This window comes from Vipera berus (assembly GCF_964194415.1).
Source record: "Vipera berus genome assembly, chromosome: Z".
Classification (NCBI taxonomy): Eukaryota; Metazoa; Chordata; class Lepidosauria; order Squamata; family Viperidae; genus Vipera; species Vipera berus.
The window spans coordinates 52,710,503-52,729,877 of record NC_138205.1 but is presented as its reverse complement, the minus strand read 5'-3'; the positions used below and the strand labels follow the sequence as shown (position 1 = coordinate 52,729,877).

General features: G+C 41.0%; 1 protein-coding gene across 1 annotated transcript; it reads right to left on the bottom strand.

Moving 5' to 3' along the window:
• Positions 1-3,556: 3,556 nt before the first annotated feature.
• TMEM98 (transmembrane protein 98) lies at positions 3,557-19,056 on the bottom strand (the record flags this gene model as incomplete). The annotated part of the gene is made up of 6 exons (XM_081345168.1): positions 3,557-4,986; positions 9,749-9,808; positions 16,882-16,997; positions 17,154-17,187; positions 18,472-18,603; positions 18,926-19,056. 6 exons carry the CDS (start codon positions 19,054-19,056, stop codon positions 4,779-4,781), a joined length of 681 nt encoding a protein of 226 aa, XP_081201294.1. The 3' UTR covers positions 3,557-4,778.
• Between the last annotated feature and the right edge of the window lie 319 nt (positions 19,057-19,375).

The window sequence follows — 19,375 nt, the reverse complement described above, 5'->3', positions numbered from 1 at the left end:
TGTCTGCATGATTCTATTCTTTGTAGACAGAGACACATCCTTATATTTGAATATCTTTTCCAACGCCTTTATTTTTATTTTTCCAAATCTTGCTTTCTAATGTCTTGCTGGTTAGCCTAAAAAGAAGACTCCACAACTTCAATATTTTTGTTGATTGCTGTATTTATTGTCATTAGTCATCTTCATTATATCTAACCTTATCCCACTTTTTTATTTCATTATTGTGCTCTTAGATCATTTGGATTTTCTGCATCACAATGTCACAAGTTTAATGCAGATTATTAATCCTGCATTTCTTCATCCACTTTTAAAATCATGCTTATCTTATTCTAGTCTGGGTTCTCTCAGTATATATTCCACATATATCGTAGGCTCAAAAATAAAGAGAGAACATAGGGCTTTGGCTCAAAATGATAAGTTTCAAATCCTGAATTACTATTGTCACTAAACAAAAAGCCTTACAATATGTATTTGTGATTTGAAAAAAAACAAGGGGTTTTCAGGCAGATAATGAAATTGCAAGAAGAAATTCTACCGTTGAACTCTTTGTTAATTTTTGGATGAGTTACTAGGTTCCTGAAGAACTAATTATCAGGATTCCTACAAATTCCATTATAAAACGGAACATTTAGTTTCACTTCCTTCCCTTGAAAAAAACATGTAGCAACACGATCAGCGGAAGAGGGGGTATAGCTCAGTGGTAGAGCATTTGACTGCAGATCAAGAGGTCCCTGGTTCAAATCCGGGTGCCCCCTTTAGTTCTCTTTTTCTTTTAATATTTAAAATTTAACATTCACAGCAAGCTGTAATGCTCACAATCAGAATTTAGTAAAAACACATTACAAGTTCTCTAACAAGAATCTCTGTAAATCTGAGAAATACATAAGGTTCTAATAGCTTTATCATCTCAAAGTCGGCTTCCTTTCTAAGCAGTCGAAATAATTAATTCCTCTCGTTCCTTCCGTCTCCCTGACATTTTTGCTCCGAACTATAAAATGGAAATAAGCAATCGCACTTACAAAACCAGATCATCTTTCCTCTCGGCTCTAATTCAGTGCCTGCAGTGTTTACATATATGAACTGAGCTTTCTTATGTGTGTGGTAAGTTGTCCATGTGAAACCAGAATAGCTCTCTCAGAAGTAAATTGCAAACTAATAATCAGCCCATGAGGGAAAATATTTTTCTCCGGTGCCCTCTTCCTTTTTAAATTTTTTTTAAGGATTCGGCTCCATCTGTTTCCATTAGGAACCGATGATTCCTCACAACTGCAAGATAAACCACACCGTTTGTATTCTGGTGGTTTGATTGTTTTGTGCTTCAACACCCACAACAGCTAGCAGGGAAAATATCCACCAGTCATGGCATTTCTTCAGGAACGGGATAGGTTTGGTAACAAGTTCCTTTACCTTTGGTTTCCTGTCTGTTCTCTTCTCCTAGGCTCCGTTTTAACCGTATGCATAAAATTTATCATAATGAAGTAGATAAGCATGAAGAGAGACTTGTCAAGCAGCACACTGATTTATGACTAAGGGTGGGTCTGATTGCGGGGCTTTCTTATATCTTAGGTTCCATTCTGACTACATCTGTTGCATAAAATAAATTATTAAAGCAATGTCACAATCATGAAAGAGGTCAAACTCATGAAGGAGACAGACTACAAGCTGTGTATTTATTTAGGATTTTCCTACTGTTTCCTTTCTTTCCTTCATAAAGGAAATGAATGCTTTCCTCTGAAGGAGGTAGAGAGAGGAGTATCTTTCCACCAATGTATTGTTTCAGCCTTGTGGAAAAATCCCTTAAAAGTGTGGAAGGAAAGCTGTCACCTTAGTGCTGACAGAATAGTCTAGCTCTATTACATAATTACCATTTCAATGTACTGATCAAAGATTTTTCCATTCGGCATGTCCCAGATAATGATACATGGCAGGGAGCTGTTTGCACATAGCTGGTGCAAGGTTGCTGGAGTATTACAAAGGGAACCTTCATATTAAAAGATGCAATTCTATCCATCTTGTACAAATTTGAAGGACCCTCACTACAGTGCTGCTGTAAGCTTTACCAATGAAAGTTTTATGATTTTCCTCAATACTCAGAGGCACATTCTGGATGACTTGTCATCTAGATTCATCTTCTAAATGTTACAACAGTCTAGTTTTCTTGGTAAAAACAGAGCGCTTATATGTCATTCTTTTCTTCAAGATTTGATTTTTGGTAAGATAATACCTGTACAGTTTCACCTGTCTTCTCTCACCTTTGGATAATTCTATCACCCTTCCTCTGTTGACCTTACCAGCAATAGTTACTCTCCAAACATTTATATTTTCACCAGCCTAACTGTCATATCATTTAAGCTGTTAGACCATGCCATTAATTTTTTTCCATGGGAAGGGGGAATAGTAAAACAACTCAAAAACAACAGAATTGTGGTTATTATTGGTGTATAGCAGGTTCATTAAAATACATCTTCTAACATGAGCCTATAACATGTAGGAACATATTAGATTCGAATATACATGATAAAGTATGTAATGACAATGATGTTTAAGATACTCTAAATATATTTTTCTTTTTGAAGTTGAAATGGCCACTAACAAAGTTACACTGGGGTCTGACCCCTACTGAATTAAAGTCCCATCCTTGAGTTGGCAAAAAACAATATCAACATTACATTTGTTGACTGTATACTGATCCCTACTCCGTGTCTTGTCTGAGAAACTAATGAATGCTCTCAAAAGTAGAGAAATGTTTACTGTTGTGTATGTAGAAATGCCAGGCTAGTATAGGCACCATAACACCAGGTGGCATTGGTCAGGTGGCCTGATTGGTCAACCTGTCCGGCGGGAAACATACAATACCGGGTTGGGTGTTACCTGGCCGGTGGGAAAATAAAACACCGGGTTGGCTGGCTTCATGGGCATCAGTAGACTATAAGAGGGCACTGGGGGTTTGGGGAGTTAGTTCCATCTTGTAATCAATAAAAGTATCACGTACTATGCTGACTCATCCTTGTGTCTACGCAGTCGCTCACGCTACAACATTTACAGTGTTGCCAGTTTCTATAAATGGGAGCAACCAGCATTTCGACATTAGTCCTCTAAATGTTGGGAGAACTCTGCAAACATAAACTCAGCAAATTCAGCTTGATCAGATCCTCCAGTATATGAAGGTTTACAGGAAAATAATTTCAAAGCAATATAAGCTTGTGCATGGCAGAAAATGTGACTGTTTTCAGTGGGAGAAATGTGCAATTTTGCATTCTGGAATGAATTATTTTACATAGTTAATATTAAGATCATGCTGCTGTTATTCTACCAATTATTTTGTGATGAAGCAGAATTATGGGTTAGAGTTACGGAACTTGTTGCTTAGTACATCTGGAAGGCTAAAGGTTAGAGAAGATAGTTTCTTATCAAAAGTGGACAATGATTTCATTATCTGCATTGCATGTATTATATTTCTTTCATTAAAGCCACTGACTAGTATGAACAGCTTAAGGAAGGAAGATTCAACTTGGACAATAAATATTTCAAACAAACTGAAGTGGTTGAAGCTATATTTTTTATTACACGTACATGAAAGTGGTAATGATAATGGGTAGTATAGAAGTATGTAAACAAAAATCTATGCAAAGGGCAAACCAGGAAAGGACCCAGTCTGAAAATACTTTGGTGAACAATAGATTTTCTAGTTAAAGCTTAGCTAGCCACTATTCAGATTTATCTTCGTAAGAAAAGAGATTTTTGTGGTACACTAATATTAACAATAAAAGATATTGAATACACGGTAAGAACTATTTATTACAAAAGTCTGAATGAGAGGGAAAGCTCCCACTATATATACATCTAAATGGTTTCAAGTTCAACCTGCAATTGCTTAAGAATTTACTGAAGCAATCAACTGTTCCTTCCTCCACAATCTCCAATTTACACTGTACACTTTATTTTCATGTAGAAAGAACACATGAGTTAGAATCCAAAGGACTATAGAATTGGTTTTGCAGAAATTGGAAAAAGTTTCAGATGATGATAATGGGTAGGGGAATTGCTATCAAAGACACCAAAAGGCAGGAGGTATATGTTGTAATCGTGGGTCACTGTCGCTTAACTATCCATATGATTTGTGGTACAACCATTATAACCATTTGTTTAGTGAACATTAAAAAAGTGATTTAGGTCATTCTCCACACTTACAACTGTTGCAGCATCCCCATGATCACATGATCAAAATTCAGACATTTTGCAATTGACATGTATTTATGACGGCTGCAGTGTTCCAGTGATTATGTGATCATTTTTACAATATTCTGACAAGTAAAGTAAATAGGGAAGTCAGATTCACTTAACAACCATGTTACTAACTTAATAAGTGCAGTGATTTGCTTAACAACTAGGGCAAGAAAAATAATAAAATGAAGCAAAACACCTAACATCTGCTTTGCTTAGCAACAGAAATTTTGGGCTCAATTGTTGTCTTAAGTCCCTTCTTTTTTCTTAGCTTTAACTACAAATAACAAATGCTATAGCCAAAATATTTCTGATTGCAAACAAAATTACTAACAATACTATGTCCTCCTTCCCCGTTCTACCCTCTCCAGCATGAGCATATCTCAGGGTCACTAATCCAGATGCAAGACTAGAACAGTCGAGGTGGCAGTTCTATCATCCTTAGGATAACAGTCATTATGCCAAATCTTCAGCAATGCTATATGAAAAATAGAGAAGAAGAGGAAGCACAGAGCCATTGATGACATGCGTCTCCTCTCCTCTTCCCTTTGTTCTCAAATTGTAGACTGCTCCTGCACAAAGCTTTCTGACCCAGGTGGAATCCGCTCCGCTTCCGAAGCCAGGGCTGCCTCGCGCAGCACACTCACATGCTCCTCCGCCACGGACAAGGATTGGTCGATCCAGTCCATGTGGCTGGGGAACTGGCAGGCATGCCGCGTGATCAGCACCAAGTGACTCACTGAGAGCAGCAGCGCTGTTGTCCTGCAAAAAACAAACAAACATGAAATAGGGGTGGGGCTCATGAGCCAAGCCCTGCCCTTCCTACTCAGCTGTAAAGAAGACTCTTGGGTTTTTTTATATTTAAGGTGCACATGCGCCTGTGTTAAATATGTTAAATTGAAAGATATTATAATGCTAACATTTAATTACTGTATTTATTCAATTTGATGCTGCCTGACCCTAACAGACTATTTAACATTAATATGATAATATTTTTAATGTAGTTCTAGCACTTTTGCACAGAACCAGTTTGGTGTTAAGAATTTGAGAGGTTGAATTCTATTTCCCGTTTAGATAGAAAGCTGGATGATCTTGGGCTGATCAAGGACACAACTGCAAAGTACTTCTGGAAAAAACCTCACCAATAAATTACAGGAAAGCAAGCAAGACTGAAACTGATAGGATTAAGTGAATGGTTTTCAAAATTTAATATTGAAAGAAAAATGTAAAATTGAATCTGCTGTGTAGTGGAAACTTACATGGTGGAGAAACAAGCCTCTCAAAGAAACTACAATGAATGTGAGCAAGAAATGGTAGTATAAAAGCAGGATAAAAGAGAGATACGTAGGCCAACATTAGCTGGGTCTTCAGAGTAGGAAAAGGAAGAATACATGCTGTAAAAACAGCTGCAAGAGGAAATGACTAGCCAGGGAAAATTAACTGGGATAACAGGAAAGATAACTGAATGGAATAACCAGAAAGTCAAACTTAACTGAAAAAGAGGAAAGAACTTATTGTTCTAAGGAGCCATAAAAAAGGGCCCAGAACTCAAAATACACAACTGAGCATACCTAATATCTGATGAATATTATTTGATACGCCTTGCAAAAATTATCTCCTAATTTTAATGTAGATGTGATGTATGATTTAGTATGGAGCAGGAAATACGTGGGAGGCAGTCGGGAAGAGTCGATACCTCATAGTACCTCAGCCAATGGGGAATGAGGTATGTGGCAGCCAGGTTGTATAAAGAAGGGAATATTTTGGTTTGGAACTTTGGAGAGAACCAAGCTTTGATAGCTTCTCTCCCTGCTTATTGCAATAAATGAAACAAAAGTCCTTCACTGTGTCTTGACTGGTTGTTGGTCAGGCAAGCTTGTCTCTGCTCACGTAGGAAAGTAGCCAGGAGCACATAACAAACAGAAGAAGAAAAAAAGCACATTTGCAGCACAATCTCCACATACCAGTCAAATGGGAGATGCTCTCGGCTCAGTGAAAGGTGGATGGATAAAACTGATCTAAGGCTCATAAAGTAGGGATATCATGAAAGACCTTTACAGATTATAATAAAGTGATTTTTAAATGGAAATCCAGTTTTTTTCAGATACAAATTAAATGAAATGCTGTTGTGGAAAGAATAGTGGAGGATAGTAAAAAAAAAGAGGTTTTTGAAAATAATCTTATAAAGGTACAGATGTAAGAATGGTTTGGGATACAAACAAAGCTTTCATGAATTATTACTTCATATGACTTAATAGTGAATGCTCTAATCCATGAGCAGGTCTTTCTATCTTGTAATGCCAAGCATGTATCTTTCCATGGCTCTTTGTGCCACATGTAGCTTTTGTATTGATTGTGACAAATGAAAGTGTGGGAAGTCAGGCCCCAGACAAGGAAATATTAAAGGGCAGAAAAATATATTTCCTCAAAAGATCTTAAAGAGGTAGAAAGGCATGCCCAGTTTTTCTTGATAGCCCCAGGTCTCCCACCCCAAGCAGAAACCAGCTCTATAGAAATGCAGACCATTGAAACTAGAAGATTAAGAGGACAAAGACACCTAAAATCTATACACCCCACCCAAAGTCTAAGACAGGACATAATAGAATTAACTCACAGATGCTGAAGGGACACAGGTCAAAATCCATGACACAGGAAATACAAAGCCTCAAAGTAGGAATAGGAAACAACTCCAAACAAAAGGCTCCAGAGGTTATAAAAACCCACTCCCTACATGTGCTCAGCCCTTCCCCCCCTCTTTTCTGCCAGAGGCATCTTTCTGTCTGGCTCTCCTCTTCAATAAACTGCAACCTTCTTTCTAAAGCAGTCACCATGTTTATTCCCAGCTTGGACTGAACCATGATGAAGACTTTTCTTCTAGCAAAAGTATACGATATCATCATGAGAGTAAAAGAACTGAAATGGAAATCGGCTGGTCACATAGCAAGAAGAACTGATGTCAGGTGAACCCAAGCGGTCATAGAATGGACCCCACTTGATAAAACGTGTCCATGAAAGACCCCTAAAACAAGATGGATCAATGACATTAGCAAGTATTGTGGGCCCAATTGGCAAAAGAAAGTTCACGACCACATAGGTTGGAAACATGAGGAAGAGGCCTTCTTAATGCAGTGAACGGAGAATGACTAAAATGATGATGAATAGTGAATTCAAGAAGAAAATTATTTTGGATGAGATAAAAAGATGAGGAATTAAAGAATTTTCCAGACAAGATAAATATTTCTCAACAAATTAAGCATTTATAGATAAATTATCTATAATAACATTAAGAGAAATGGAATAAAAATAAATTATGTAAAACACAAAAATGCAAATAAAATTTGCAAATAAACTAAAGAAGTGATTGGTATACAATCTCAAAAAAGAACAAATCTTATTAAAATTACAAGAAAATAATAAATGATAATCTGGTCGAGAAAAAGTATTTCATCACTATTATTCCAATTTATGTAAATTTCTGTGGAGAAAATAGTTGAAAATTTAAAGAAATAAAGTTTGCTGAGGACTACAGAGAAACAGAAAAAGATTATGAATGGAATAAGGAAAATTTGCAAAGCTATAAGAAACACTAAAAGAGGAAAGTTTCCTGGACTAAATGGGTTACTAGTTTCTTATTATAAATGATTTGAGGATAAACTTTTACAATGTTGACAAAAAATGATAATTCTATTTTACAGAGGAGAAAGATGCCAGAAAATTGAAGAGATTATATTCCACTGATGTGTAAGGAGGATTTGAAATGAACAAGTAACTGTCATCTACTGCTAAGCTTGTAAGCCGCCCTGAGTCTTCGGAGAAGGGCGGGATATAAATGTAATAAAAAAAATAAAAAAAATAAATCTGAATCATTATTGAATAATAATAATAATAGCTATAGGTTGTATATAATGATTTTGGCAGAGAGGTTAAAATAATTTTGCAAGAATTTATTTATGAGGATTAAAAGTCACTTAGGATAAAATCATAAATGTTTTGAATATTTTGGAAGAATTGAATCAACACAATGAAAAGCAAGCTGCACTGATTTTCTTAAATGTAAAAAATTTGACAATTTAAACTGGGGTTTCCTATTTAAAGTTTTGAAAGATATGAATTTTGGAAAGAATTATTAAAGGGGTAAGATTGTACTTCATAGAAAGTACAAATAATTGTCAATAAAGGTCTAGCAATACTCTGTGAGATACACATTTATATATTTAAATAATAGTAGCATACTGTGAGATACTAAAATTCTGAAAGGAAATACAAAATAAAATTAGGAGAAAAATTGATGACATAGGGACATAATTGTCAAGTTTTCCTATTTACTATTAATCAGAAAGATTCAAAGTAGACAAAATAATGTATAGTGAATGTTCTAAGACTGTTTGAACTAGAATTGTGTACAAATGATGAAAATATGGTTAAAATGTATAAATTTTATTGGAATATGAAAAAGAAGAACAAGTGAAAGAATGTGTGTTAAAGTGGGTTGAAATTTTAGTTATAATATACAAATGGAACAGTGGGAAAATTTGTGGTTGAACGAATTAAAATTTACACTGTGTTATAATCTTAAAGAAAACTTTTATAAAATGATGTACCATTGCTATGTGACACCAGAAAAATGTCTAGAATGTATAAGATGCTTTATATTGGGAATGTGAACAGCAAGAAGGGTCATTTTATTATACTTTATGGACATGTAAAAAGCTAAACAAAATTGGATTCACATACATACACTGTTTCAGAGGATTTTGAAGATTAGTTTATAATTGAGACCTGATGTCTTTCTCTTGGATAACAGCTGGAAAAAAGTTATGAGCAAGATTTTGTATGTACAACAGTGGAAAGATTGGGCAATACCTACAAAAAGAATGGTTGGTGAAGATGATAGAACTTTCTGAGATGGCCAAATTGACCTGCTTGATTAGAGAAAAGACAATATCTGCATTTATTGCTTTATCAACTTTTAGTGCAAAACAGAAAACAATGATATTGTGACTTGGTTTTGATGATTGGACAGGATAGATTATAGAAAGAAGAGAGTCACAAGCTAACTTTAGAGAAAGAGATAAATTTACAATTGTACTTATGATTGCTATAAAGAAGATTGGAAGCCAATGCTTTGTATCTTTTTTCCTTTTCTATTTTTCTTCTGCCTTTTCTATTTTTGTACCTTAGAGTTCTCTTTTATTTCCTTCTTTTTCTTTTTTCCTTATTTTAGTTTGTATTGATTTTCACTCTTGTTTTTAAAACTTAAAAACTTACACTTAAAATAAAATTATATTTAAAAAAAGATTGCACTGATCTTTGGGAAATCTTTCTAAAGGTGATGAGAAATGTTGAAATACATTGTAAAAGGGACTTGATGAAGAACTCCAGAAGGACCACATGTACAGACACCCTAAAATGTGGGAGTGAAAGCAGATAATATTTTTTCAAGGAGTATACTGCTTTTTAGATTATATAGTTAGAAAGCAAGGCAGACATTTATCACCTTCCCTCCCAAGCAAGGCCTACTCACCTGGCATCTAACAGTTTGGGGTCCAATGGTGGATACATAGATCGCACCACATCATCTACCCTATGAAGAAAACAAAGATGGCTAGTTGTAATTAAACAATGTACAAATTAAGGAAGTGAAATAAAAATTGCTATGCATCTCTCTGTCCATCCATCCACTCATCCCTCCTTCCCTCTCTCCGGTATAAGGGGGATGGCAGGCGATCAGCACTGCTTGCTCCCTGGTGCTCCTATTGAATTGTCTGAACTATTACTCAGCATATCCTTGTTTTGTTACCTATTGTTGAATCGCGGGGTCACTGGAAAAAGGAGACAGCCAGCTTGGTGTGTAGCAACCTTTATTTCGTTGTCAGGCGAAAAGGGAAAAGGGGATTTACCTGGCTTGCTTTTATATCTGCCCAGGTGAATGCCATCCAATGGATTCAAACCTGGGCTTCCCGCCAGTGCAGGTAGCCAATCATTTTAAACCCTGGCTTCCCACCAGGTATGGCTATAGCCCGGAGCTGTCAAACCTGTTTGAACCAGGCTTTCCCGCCAAATGCAGTTATAGCCTGGAGCTGTCCTGCTCCACGCTTCCTGCTGTGCTGACAGTTCGTGTATGCTAGAAGCTGCATACACTACACCCCTTCCCCCATAGTGAGGAAGCTACTTTTCTTTTGTTCATTCCCCCCCCCCCGGTACTATATATATTTATTTACATTTTATTGTTTCCATCCCCTGCCTCCCCTCAAGGCTGCACGTAGTCTGCGAGGTAGGCTGGGGTCTTGTGGGTCCTGTTGGATCTCCTCAGGTTCACCCCTTCTGTTGGGGTGCTGGGGCTCGAGTCCATTTTATTGTTGTCCGTTGTTTCCTGTTGGTATGGGTGGGTGCTCTGTGTAGGTGCCGTTGACTTAGTTCCAGGTGAGTCTGTGGGTCTGGAGTCTGTGGATCTGTCATTGCAGGGTTGGTTGTGTTGTGGTGTTCTTGATGTAGTTGGACCAGCTGTTACCCTGATCCCATTGTCCCGTCCCTGCCTAAGCCAGGCTTGACCTGGTGACCCCCTGTTGTCCTTCCTGGTGTGTTGTTGCAGCTCCCATCCTTCAGACCCCTCTTCCTGATTGTCACCCGGAATTCTCTCCGGAGCCCTTGGTCTCAACTGATCCTGATGCCTTCTCCACTGGAGTCCCCCCTCCACCCTCATGTTGTAAGAGAGGGGCCCAGTTCTGTCCATTACCTCCCTTGGTACCCATGGGTGGTCTGTGCCGTAGTTCCTTGCCCATATGGCATCTCCCAGGTTGAAGGCTTTGTTGAGGCTTGGGGTTCCGGCGTCTGCTGCCACTCTATCTGGGTGCAGTCTGTCTACTGTAGAGTGGTTATGAGATGCCTACCCCATTGGAGCTCAGCTGGGCTCTTGCCTGTTGCGGTGCAAGGTATGGAGTGTTGGTGGAAGAGGAACATGGCCAGCCGTTGCTTCCAGTCCCCCCTGGATAATGCGCTTGAGGGTGTCCTTTGTGGTGCGCACGAAACATTCTGCCAACCCATTACTGGCCGGATGAAAAGGAGCAGAGGTGATGTGCCTAATTCCCAAAGTCCTCAGGAACACCTGGAAATCCGATGAAGTAAATTGTGTCCCATTATTGGATACTATTACATCAGGGAGTCCATGGGTTGCAAAAAGTCCCCTGAGCACTTGGATTGTCCCTGCTGTGGTCATGTTCCCCACTGGTACCACCTCTAGCCACTTCGAGTGACTGTCCACCACTAGGAAGGAATGGCCCTGGAAGGGTCCAGCATAGTCAATATGCACTCTGGACCATGGTGTGTGTGTCTCCTCCCATTTGTGAACTGGGGCATGGGGTTGCTCAGGTCGTGGCCTCTGGCAAGTGTAGCACCCTGCCACTAACCCTTCTATCTCTTTATCCAGGCTTGGCCACCAGAGATAGCTTCTTGCCAGGGCCTTCATCCTTACAAGCCCTGGGTGGCCCTCGTGTAGGGAATACAGGACTCTCTCCCTTAGCCCTTGGAGTATGATGACCCGGCCTCCCCACAAAAGACAGCCCTTATGGGTAGACAATTCGTGTGTCTCCTGGAGAAATATGCTGAGAACTCCTGGCCCGGTGATTTGTCCTGCCACCCCGTACTCACCCATGAGTGTACCTGGCTCAGTACCTTGTCTTTGGGTGTCTCTTCAGCAACGTCCTTGGCATTGAGGGGACATTCTGGCAGATCCTGAATAGCCAATATTTGAGCTGAAAGTGCTGGGTCCGGTTCTGTGTTTTTCAATGGCAGTCTGCTGAGGCTGTCAGCGTGCCCCATCTCCTTGCCGGGCTTATGGACTAATTTGCACAAATATGCCGACAGGAAGATGGACCAACGCAGCATTCTGGGTGACAGAATCTGTGGCGTTTGTCAGTCATGAACAGACCTAGCAATGGCTTGTGGTCTGTGAAAATGGTGAAGTTCCTTCCATAAAGATAGTTGTGGAACTTCTTAACTCCAGCGACCACTGCCAGGGCCTCTTTGTCTATTTGTGCATAGTTTCTTTCGGCTGCTGACTGGGTCCTGGAGTAATATGCAATGGGGGCCTGTGTTCCATTCTTTTCCAGGTGACTAAGCACAGCCCCTACCCCATAGGGGGATGCATCACACGCAATGCAGACAGGTTTAGTCTCCACAAAATGCATGATTGTAGCATTGCCTGCCAACAGATCTTTCAGGGCTTTGAACACGGCTGTATGAGCCGTAGACCAGCTCCATGCTGTCTGTTTATCCAATAGCCTATGTAGGGGCTCTGCAATTGTTGCCTTATGTGGCAAGAAGGCGTGATAGAAATTGAGCAGGCCCAGGAAAGCCTGCAATTCTGCCTTATTTTTGGGTATTGGGGCTTCCTTAATAGCCCTTACCTTGGATGCTGCTGGGTGGATCCCCTGAGCATCAATCCTGAATCCCAGGAATTCAGTTTCAGTCACCCCAATTCTGCATTTGTCCCTTTTCAGTTTTAAACCAACAGCCCTGAACCTGCCTAGGACAGCCTGCAGCCGTTCTGCCAGAACGTCCTCAGAATCCCCTGCGATGAGAACGTCATCAAAATATGGGCAAACCCCTGGTATACCCTTAAGGGTTCGTTCCATGACCTCCTGGAAAATCCCAGGAGCTACACTAATGCCAAATTACAGTCAGTCTACCCGGAACGCCCCCCCTTGTGGGTGACTATGGTCTGTGCCTCTGTGGCCTCCGGGCCAACTGGTAGCTGTTGATAAGCTTGAGCTAGATCTAATTTCGCCAATATGGACCCACCTTGCAGGGAGGCAAGGATGCTGCTGACTGCGGGTACCGGGTATGAGTGTGCGCTTAACGCTTTATTGATGGTCCCCTTGTAGTCAGTGCACATCCTCACCTCACCATTCGCCTTGAGCGGCATGACGATGGGAGTCTCCCACTTGGCTCCCTCGACTGGTGTTAATACCCCCTGGTCTACCAGCTTGTCGAGCTCCTGTTCTATTTTATGCTTAAGCGCGAACGGAACTCACTGGGCTTTAATGCGAATTAATTAATGCGGATCTAGCTTAAGGGTTATGGGAGGTCCTGTGTACCTTCCCAACTTCCCATCGAAAACGTCTGAAAACTCTTTGCAAACCATTTCTAATGTGCGGCAGCCCTGAGTCTGATGAATCCCGACGATCCGGATGCCCAGTGCCTTGAACCAACCCAGCCCTATGAGGCTGGTGTGTTGTCCTTCTACCACCAAGACATCCAACCCGCCCTGGAAACCCTTGTACTGCACCTCCACCGAAGCCTCCCCCCGGACGTTTATTGGTGCATTCTGGAAATCAGTGAGGGTCAGTCTGGATGACCTCAAGGGAACCCGCCGGCCACTCCATCTGCAAACCGCCTTAAACGTTTCACTGGAGATAATGGAGATGGCTGACCCCGAGTCCACTTCCATTTTGCATGGAACTCCTTGCAACCTCACCACCAGCTTTATTTTTGGGGTGATGGATTGCTGTCCCCCCGTTTTGCAGATGGCCACCTTGCCCTCTGTGTAACTGATGGAAATTTTTTGGCCCAGTTCCCCAGTACCTGTTGCTGCCTGGAACTCCACCTCCACCTCGTGTAGGTTGTCTCGGGTCTTACTTCGGCAGACAGACGCGATGTGCCCGGTCTTTCCGCACGCCCGGCACTTGGCTGACTTGAACCAGCAGGTAGACCGAGGGTGCTGTCCTCTGCAACTCGAGCACTGGGTAGACCGGGGTCCATTTGCACTGCAGCCAGAACACTGGGTAGACCGGGGTTGACTGGATCCGCAGCTGAAATGCTGGGTAGACTGGGGGTTGCTAGCTCTGCACCTACACTCCGGGCATCTGTGTTCTGCCGTTGTCGGTCGTGACCCCCTCATATTACCTTGTTTAGTGGCAGCTGGCAGTGTCCTGCGGTGGATCGCATCAACTTCTGTCGCTGATCCCTCATCCCCGCTACAGCTGCTCACCTGATGAAGGGCTCCGCTGGGGCTGCAGTCGTGAGGCTCCTTCGGTTCCGGCCCCTCTGCGATGTCCCAGGCCAGGAACTCCTCTTGGACTTCCCGCAGCGTTAGCTTCGGCCTGGCGAACAGCTTTTGCCGCAGCTTTTTGTCTCGCAGGCTGAAAACGATGCGGTCCCTCAGTCTCACTTAGAGATTTTCGAAGTTGCAGAGGCGGGCTGCCTGCCTGAGGGCTGCTATGTATTTTTTAGCTGACTCACCCAGACGCTCATCCGCTTCTCGAATCTGTACCTCCAAGTGATCTCAGACATGTCGGGTCGGAAGTGCTGGGTCAGATTGTCCAGAAGATCCTTGTAAGCGACAGCATCAATGTCCTCTGGTGAGCACAGACCGACCACCAGCTGGTAGGTGTCCTTGCTGCAGCTACACAGCAGCGCCGCCACTTTCTGGCCATCGTCCTCAACCCTGTTCGCCCGCAGGTAGCATTCCAGCTGCCCCACGAACTATTCCCATTCCTCTGGGCGATTACTGTTAAAGAGGGGATACTGACCGAGCTGCGCCATGCTGTTGTCTTGGGTTGTTCTGCTCCGATGCTGATGAGCTTCTTCGGATGCACGCAGCCGATCACGGATTCCTCCTGATGCCTATTGTTCTTCAGAGCAGGATCCCACCTTCGTCGCCAGTGTTGAATCGCGGGGTTACCGGAAAAAGGAGACAGCCAGCTCGGTGTGTAGCAACCTTTATTTTGTTGTCAGGCTTTGCTGGGAAAATGGATTTACCTGGCTTGCTTTTATACCTGCCCAGGTGAATGCCATCCAATGGATTCAAACCTGGGCTTCCTGCCAGTGCAGGTAGCCAATCATTTTAAATCCTGGCTTCCCGGAGCTATAGCCCGGAGCTGTCAAATCTGTTTGAACCAGGCTTTCCCGCCAAATGCAGTTATAGCCTGGAGCTGTCCAGTTCTGCGCCTCCTGCTGTGCTGACAGTTCGTGTATGCTAGAAGCTGCATACACTACACCTATATTAGCTTAGTGCGACAAAGTGCACCAGAGGTTGTTATCCTACTGTTGGTAAGGACATATATTACCAGTATTACCTCTGTCTACTTTCATAAGAGGGTAGACCTTATGTCTGAGGTTAAGGTGATGAAATTAAGGTGGTGTGAAATTCCCAGCCAAGCAAGGGGAAAGGATTAAGTGGGGAATTAACCTTGAGTGGCTGCAAGAGACTTAGATCTAGTCCCCTCCCCTTAAGTTCCTTGAAATCATATGTTAATTCCCAAGGAAAGGCAGGCAGTCTGAGAAGATTTTTATACGGAACTTCTACAGTTCTTGTAGAATACAATAAAGTAGTCAACCTGAACCCTTCATATGTGGATCTGGTTGCTTCCACTTGACATTAGAGAGATAGAAAGATAAATGTCTCACACTAGTGCTACATCTTAGACTCATAGAAACAAGGTGTAGAAAAGGACTTGGAGGTCTTCTAGTCCAATGCCCTACTGAAGGCAGGATCTTTAACCAGGAAAAATGATTGCCCAGTCTTTCTGAAAACCTCCAGCAACCTCCATCCACAGAGTGGGTCACTCAGAAAATTCTTCCTTATGTCCGGGTTGAATCACCTTCTGACAAGCTTCCACCCATTGGTTGTGCCTGAGGTGCTATGGAAAATAAAGTGCCCTGCCCCCAGGTGCTATGGAGAATAAGCTGACTCCCTCTTCCTTGTGACAGCCCTTCAAGTTTTTGGAAGATGGCTAATATGACATCCTTAAACCTTCTTTTTGTTAGGCTAAACATGCTTAGTTCCCTTAGCTGTTCATTGTGTGATTTAGGCTCCAGTCCCCTTATCATTTTTGTTACTCTTCTCTATACTCTTTCTGAGGTCTCAGCATAGTTTTTGTATTGTGATGAGCAGAATTAGGCACAGTATTCCATGTGGCCTCACTAGTGCAGTATAGAGCACTATCACTTCCCATGATTCCTGGCTCATACTTACAGTGGTCCATCAGGACACTTAGATCATTATTTTCAGAAGTACTACTGTGGAGCTAGGTACCTCCTATTCTATTCTGTGTGCATTTGGTTTTTCACGCCTAACTTTTCTCACCAATGAACTGCATCTTGTTGGATAGGGACCAATGCTCAAAGTCTGTAAAATCCTTCTGAATCTTGAGTCTGTGTTCCAAAATGTTAACATCTCCCCCCCCCCAGCTTTTTGTCATCCACCCTTTTAATGCCTTCATCTAGATCATTTATGATGTTTGAGAGGATTGTACCCAAGACAGACTCTTAAGATACCCCTTCTTCTTATGCTCCTGTGATATATCCAGATACATTTAGCATCCTGAGCATTTACAGCCCAGTTTAAATATCCCCTTCTGTAGAACCTTCCTATTCTTTCCTGCAAATCCAGGGCATTAAAAAGAAAGAGGGCAAAGAGCAATAAGGACAACTGCCCCAATCACGGAAGAATCCCCATCTAAAGTATGACCAGCTGAAACAGTCCTTTTCATAAAGAAGTAAATTGCTTAAACAATAATTGCAGTCTTGTGTTCTGCATATCCTCCCCTCTATTTATTCATTTGGTTTATATCCCATCTTTTGTTCAGGCTAAAGTGGACTTTTCCTCCCCAGACTCATCCAGAGTCCTGCTCCCCGTAAGTTCTTGACAACTTTCACCTTGGGCTGATTCGTTTGGCCACCACAATAATGTCACTCAGGCTTGCTGGGTACTTCATTTGGGCTCCTGACCCCATTGTCATGGCAACAAGCTTCTCAGTGAGAGTGTGGCAGATCTGTTAAAAAAATAAGATAAATCAGTGTTGCACGGGATGGGAGTTTGACTGTTACTTAATGTACTTGATTTACACATGCACTTCCTATGGACTGTGCACCTTCTCTGATGTAGGGTTTCTTCCCATTATGATTTTTGAAAAAAATAAGAAATGTACCTTTAGGATAGCAATGCAGTGAGAGACCAGGCCCCTAAGGAAAAAAAATAGCAGCAAATTAGAGAAAGGTTCCACCAAAAGTCTTCTGGATTTGGACTTGATTCAGTTTTCTGGTCTTCAGCTTCCCTGCTCAGACACAAGATCTTCTATTTCTGAGCATTCTGTAGGACATTTTATTCTCAGCTCACTTGATGAATTTGGCTTTTGTCACCCAAGTTGTTGACAAGTTTCTCTTCAAGAATTGATTAACCAGAACATCAATGCACATTCTGCAGCCAGTGATTTGAAGGTTGAAAAGAAATGGCATGAAGCATTGATTTCTTCTCCTATAAGAATGCATTCATTAGTGGTGACACAGTGGTTAGAATGCTGTATTGTAGGCTAATTCTGCTGACTTGCCTGGCAATTGCCAGCAGTTCAGCAGTTCAATTTTCACTAGCTCAAGGTTGACTAAGACTTCCATCCTTCAGAGGTTGGTAAAATGAAGACCCAGATTGCTGGAGGCAATATGCTGACTCTGTAAAACCACTTAGAGAGAGCTGTAGAGCACTGTGAAGCAGTATATAAGTCTAAATGCTGTTACTATTGCTATTACACATGTGAAAAATCCACATATGTAAGGCTCAAAGACAATACTTGACTTTTTTTAACAACAGCTAAATTCATACCAATAACTTGCACAAATGACTAATAAGTTAGAATTAGATTTGTTCTAGCCTTTCCCTCAATACACTTTTTGTTATTCCATTTAAATTACTATTGCAAAAGATAAGATGCATTGGAAGTACGGGGTCTACAACCATCAGAAAAGGAAGAAAGGGTATCAGATGAGATAAAGCCATGCAAAATGTTAGCATGGTAGGACGGAGATAGTAACCACTAGAGAAGCAAGAAACAACTTATGTGGCATATGAGATTTAAAAACAGGGTATGCCAACAAGGGTCTAGTTCTAATATGGAGGAAAAATGGGTGTTTAAGTTTAATAGTGGTCATAGTGAAAGCTAAAAATGAATATTATTGGATAACAAGGATATTTTCAAAAGCTAACTATTTAGTCTATTCAGTTTCTTCTCCCCACCAACATTGGTTAAAAAAACTGGATCAAAAATTATGGGTTTGGTTCAGCTATATTTGTCAAATACTTGACTATCAATCCTTTTTCAATGTAGTACTTCTGTATTAAGCATTTAAAGAGAAGAATTTGAAGATATTTTTGGGTTTTATTCTCTGGTCCCATTTTGTCCCAATTGCATGCAGCAGAACAAAAACAATCCTTTCCAGATTATGCAGCCTGGAAGGCATTGATGCCCAACTTACGAAGCATCATCAATCCAGTCCTCATTTGCCAGGATTGCTTCAATATGTGGGTTTGTTATTACCACATCGTCCATCTCCAGTTCAGAGGGTTCAGACTGTGTTTCCATGGTGCCAATTAAGTCAACAATAGGCCTAGGAGGAAGCACAAAGGAAATCTAAGGCATTGTTGGAGGGGGGTGTCAAAACACCCCTAATTAAGCTTACTTTTGACCATTAAAATCAGTATGTTTTGAGATCAAAATTTAGTCATAGAATCCTTAATTGACTGTCATTTATTATTATTAACAAAAGCCATAGATTAGACATTCCCATTTTGGAATCCTTCAGATGTGCCTGCAGTACCTAGACTCCTTAATTTTGGCAATCCAGGTTTCAAATTCTGAAAATCGCTGTCCCAAAATATTCCACGTGAGTGAATGAATTACTAGAATCCATAATTGAAAAATCACCTCACCTGGTATCATAATGACTCAAGAAGTCCTTCGGTCGGCAGTAACGATGCCTACATACCACAACCAGAGCCACAAAAGAAGCCAGGAAGATGGTTGCCAATACCCCAATGGCTACAATCACAACAGTCTCCATTGATGCTCCTGGTGAACTCGGAAGATGAATGGACAGTTCAACAGCAAGATGTCTTCAGAAACACTTCTACCAGGATTGAAATTGAATAAAATGAAGTCTTGTTGGTTGAATATACCAGAAATAATGAAACATTTAGCTTTCAGGGTTTTCTTTTTTAAAAAAATTGAGACTCAATGTAATTGAAAAGACACAGAAGAGTTCTGTGTCAAGCAATGTGAATAAGTATTGAACAGAGTTCACAGTCTTTTCAAAAAATAACATAGGTCATACTAACTTTTTTCTCAGGTGTTATAAGGTTGCTATTAGAATAGGAACTTAA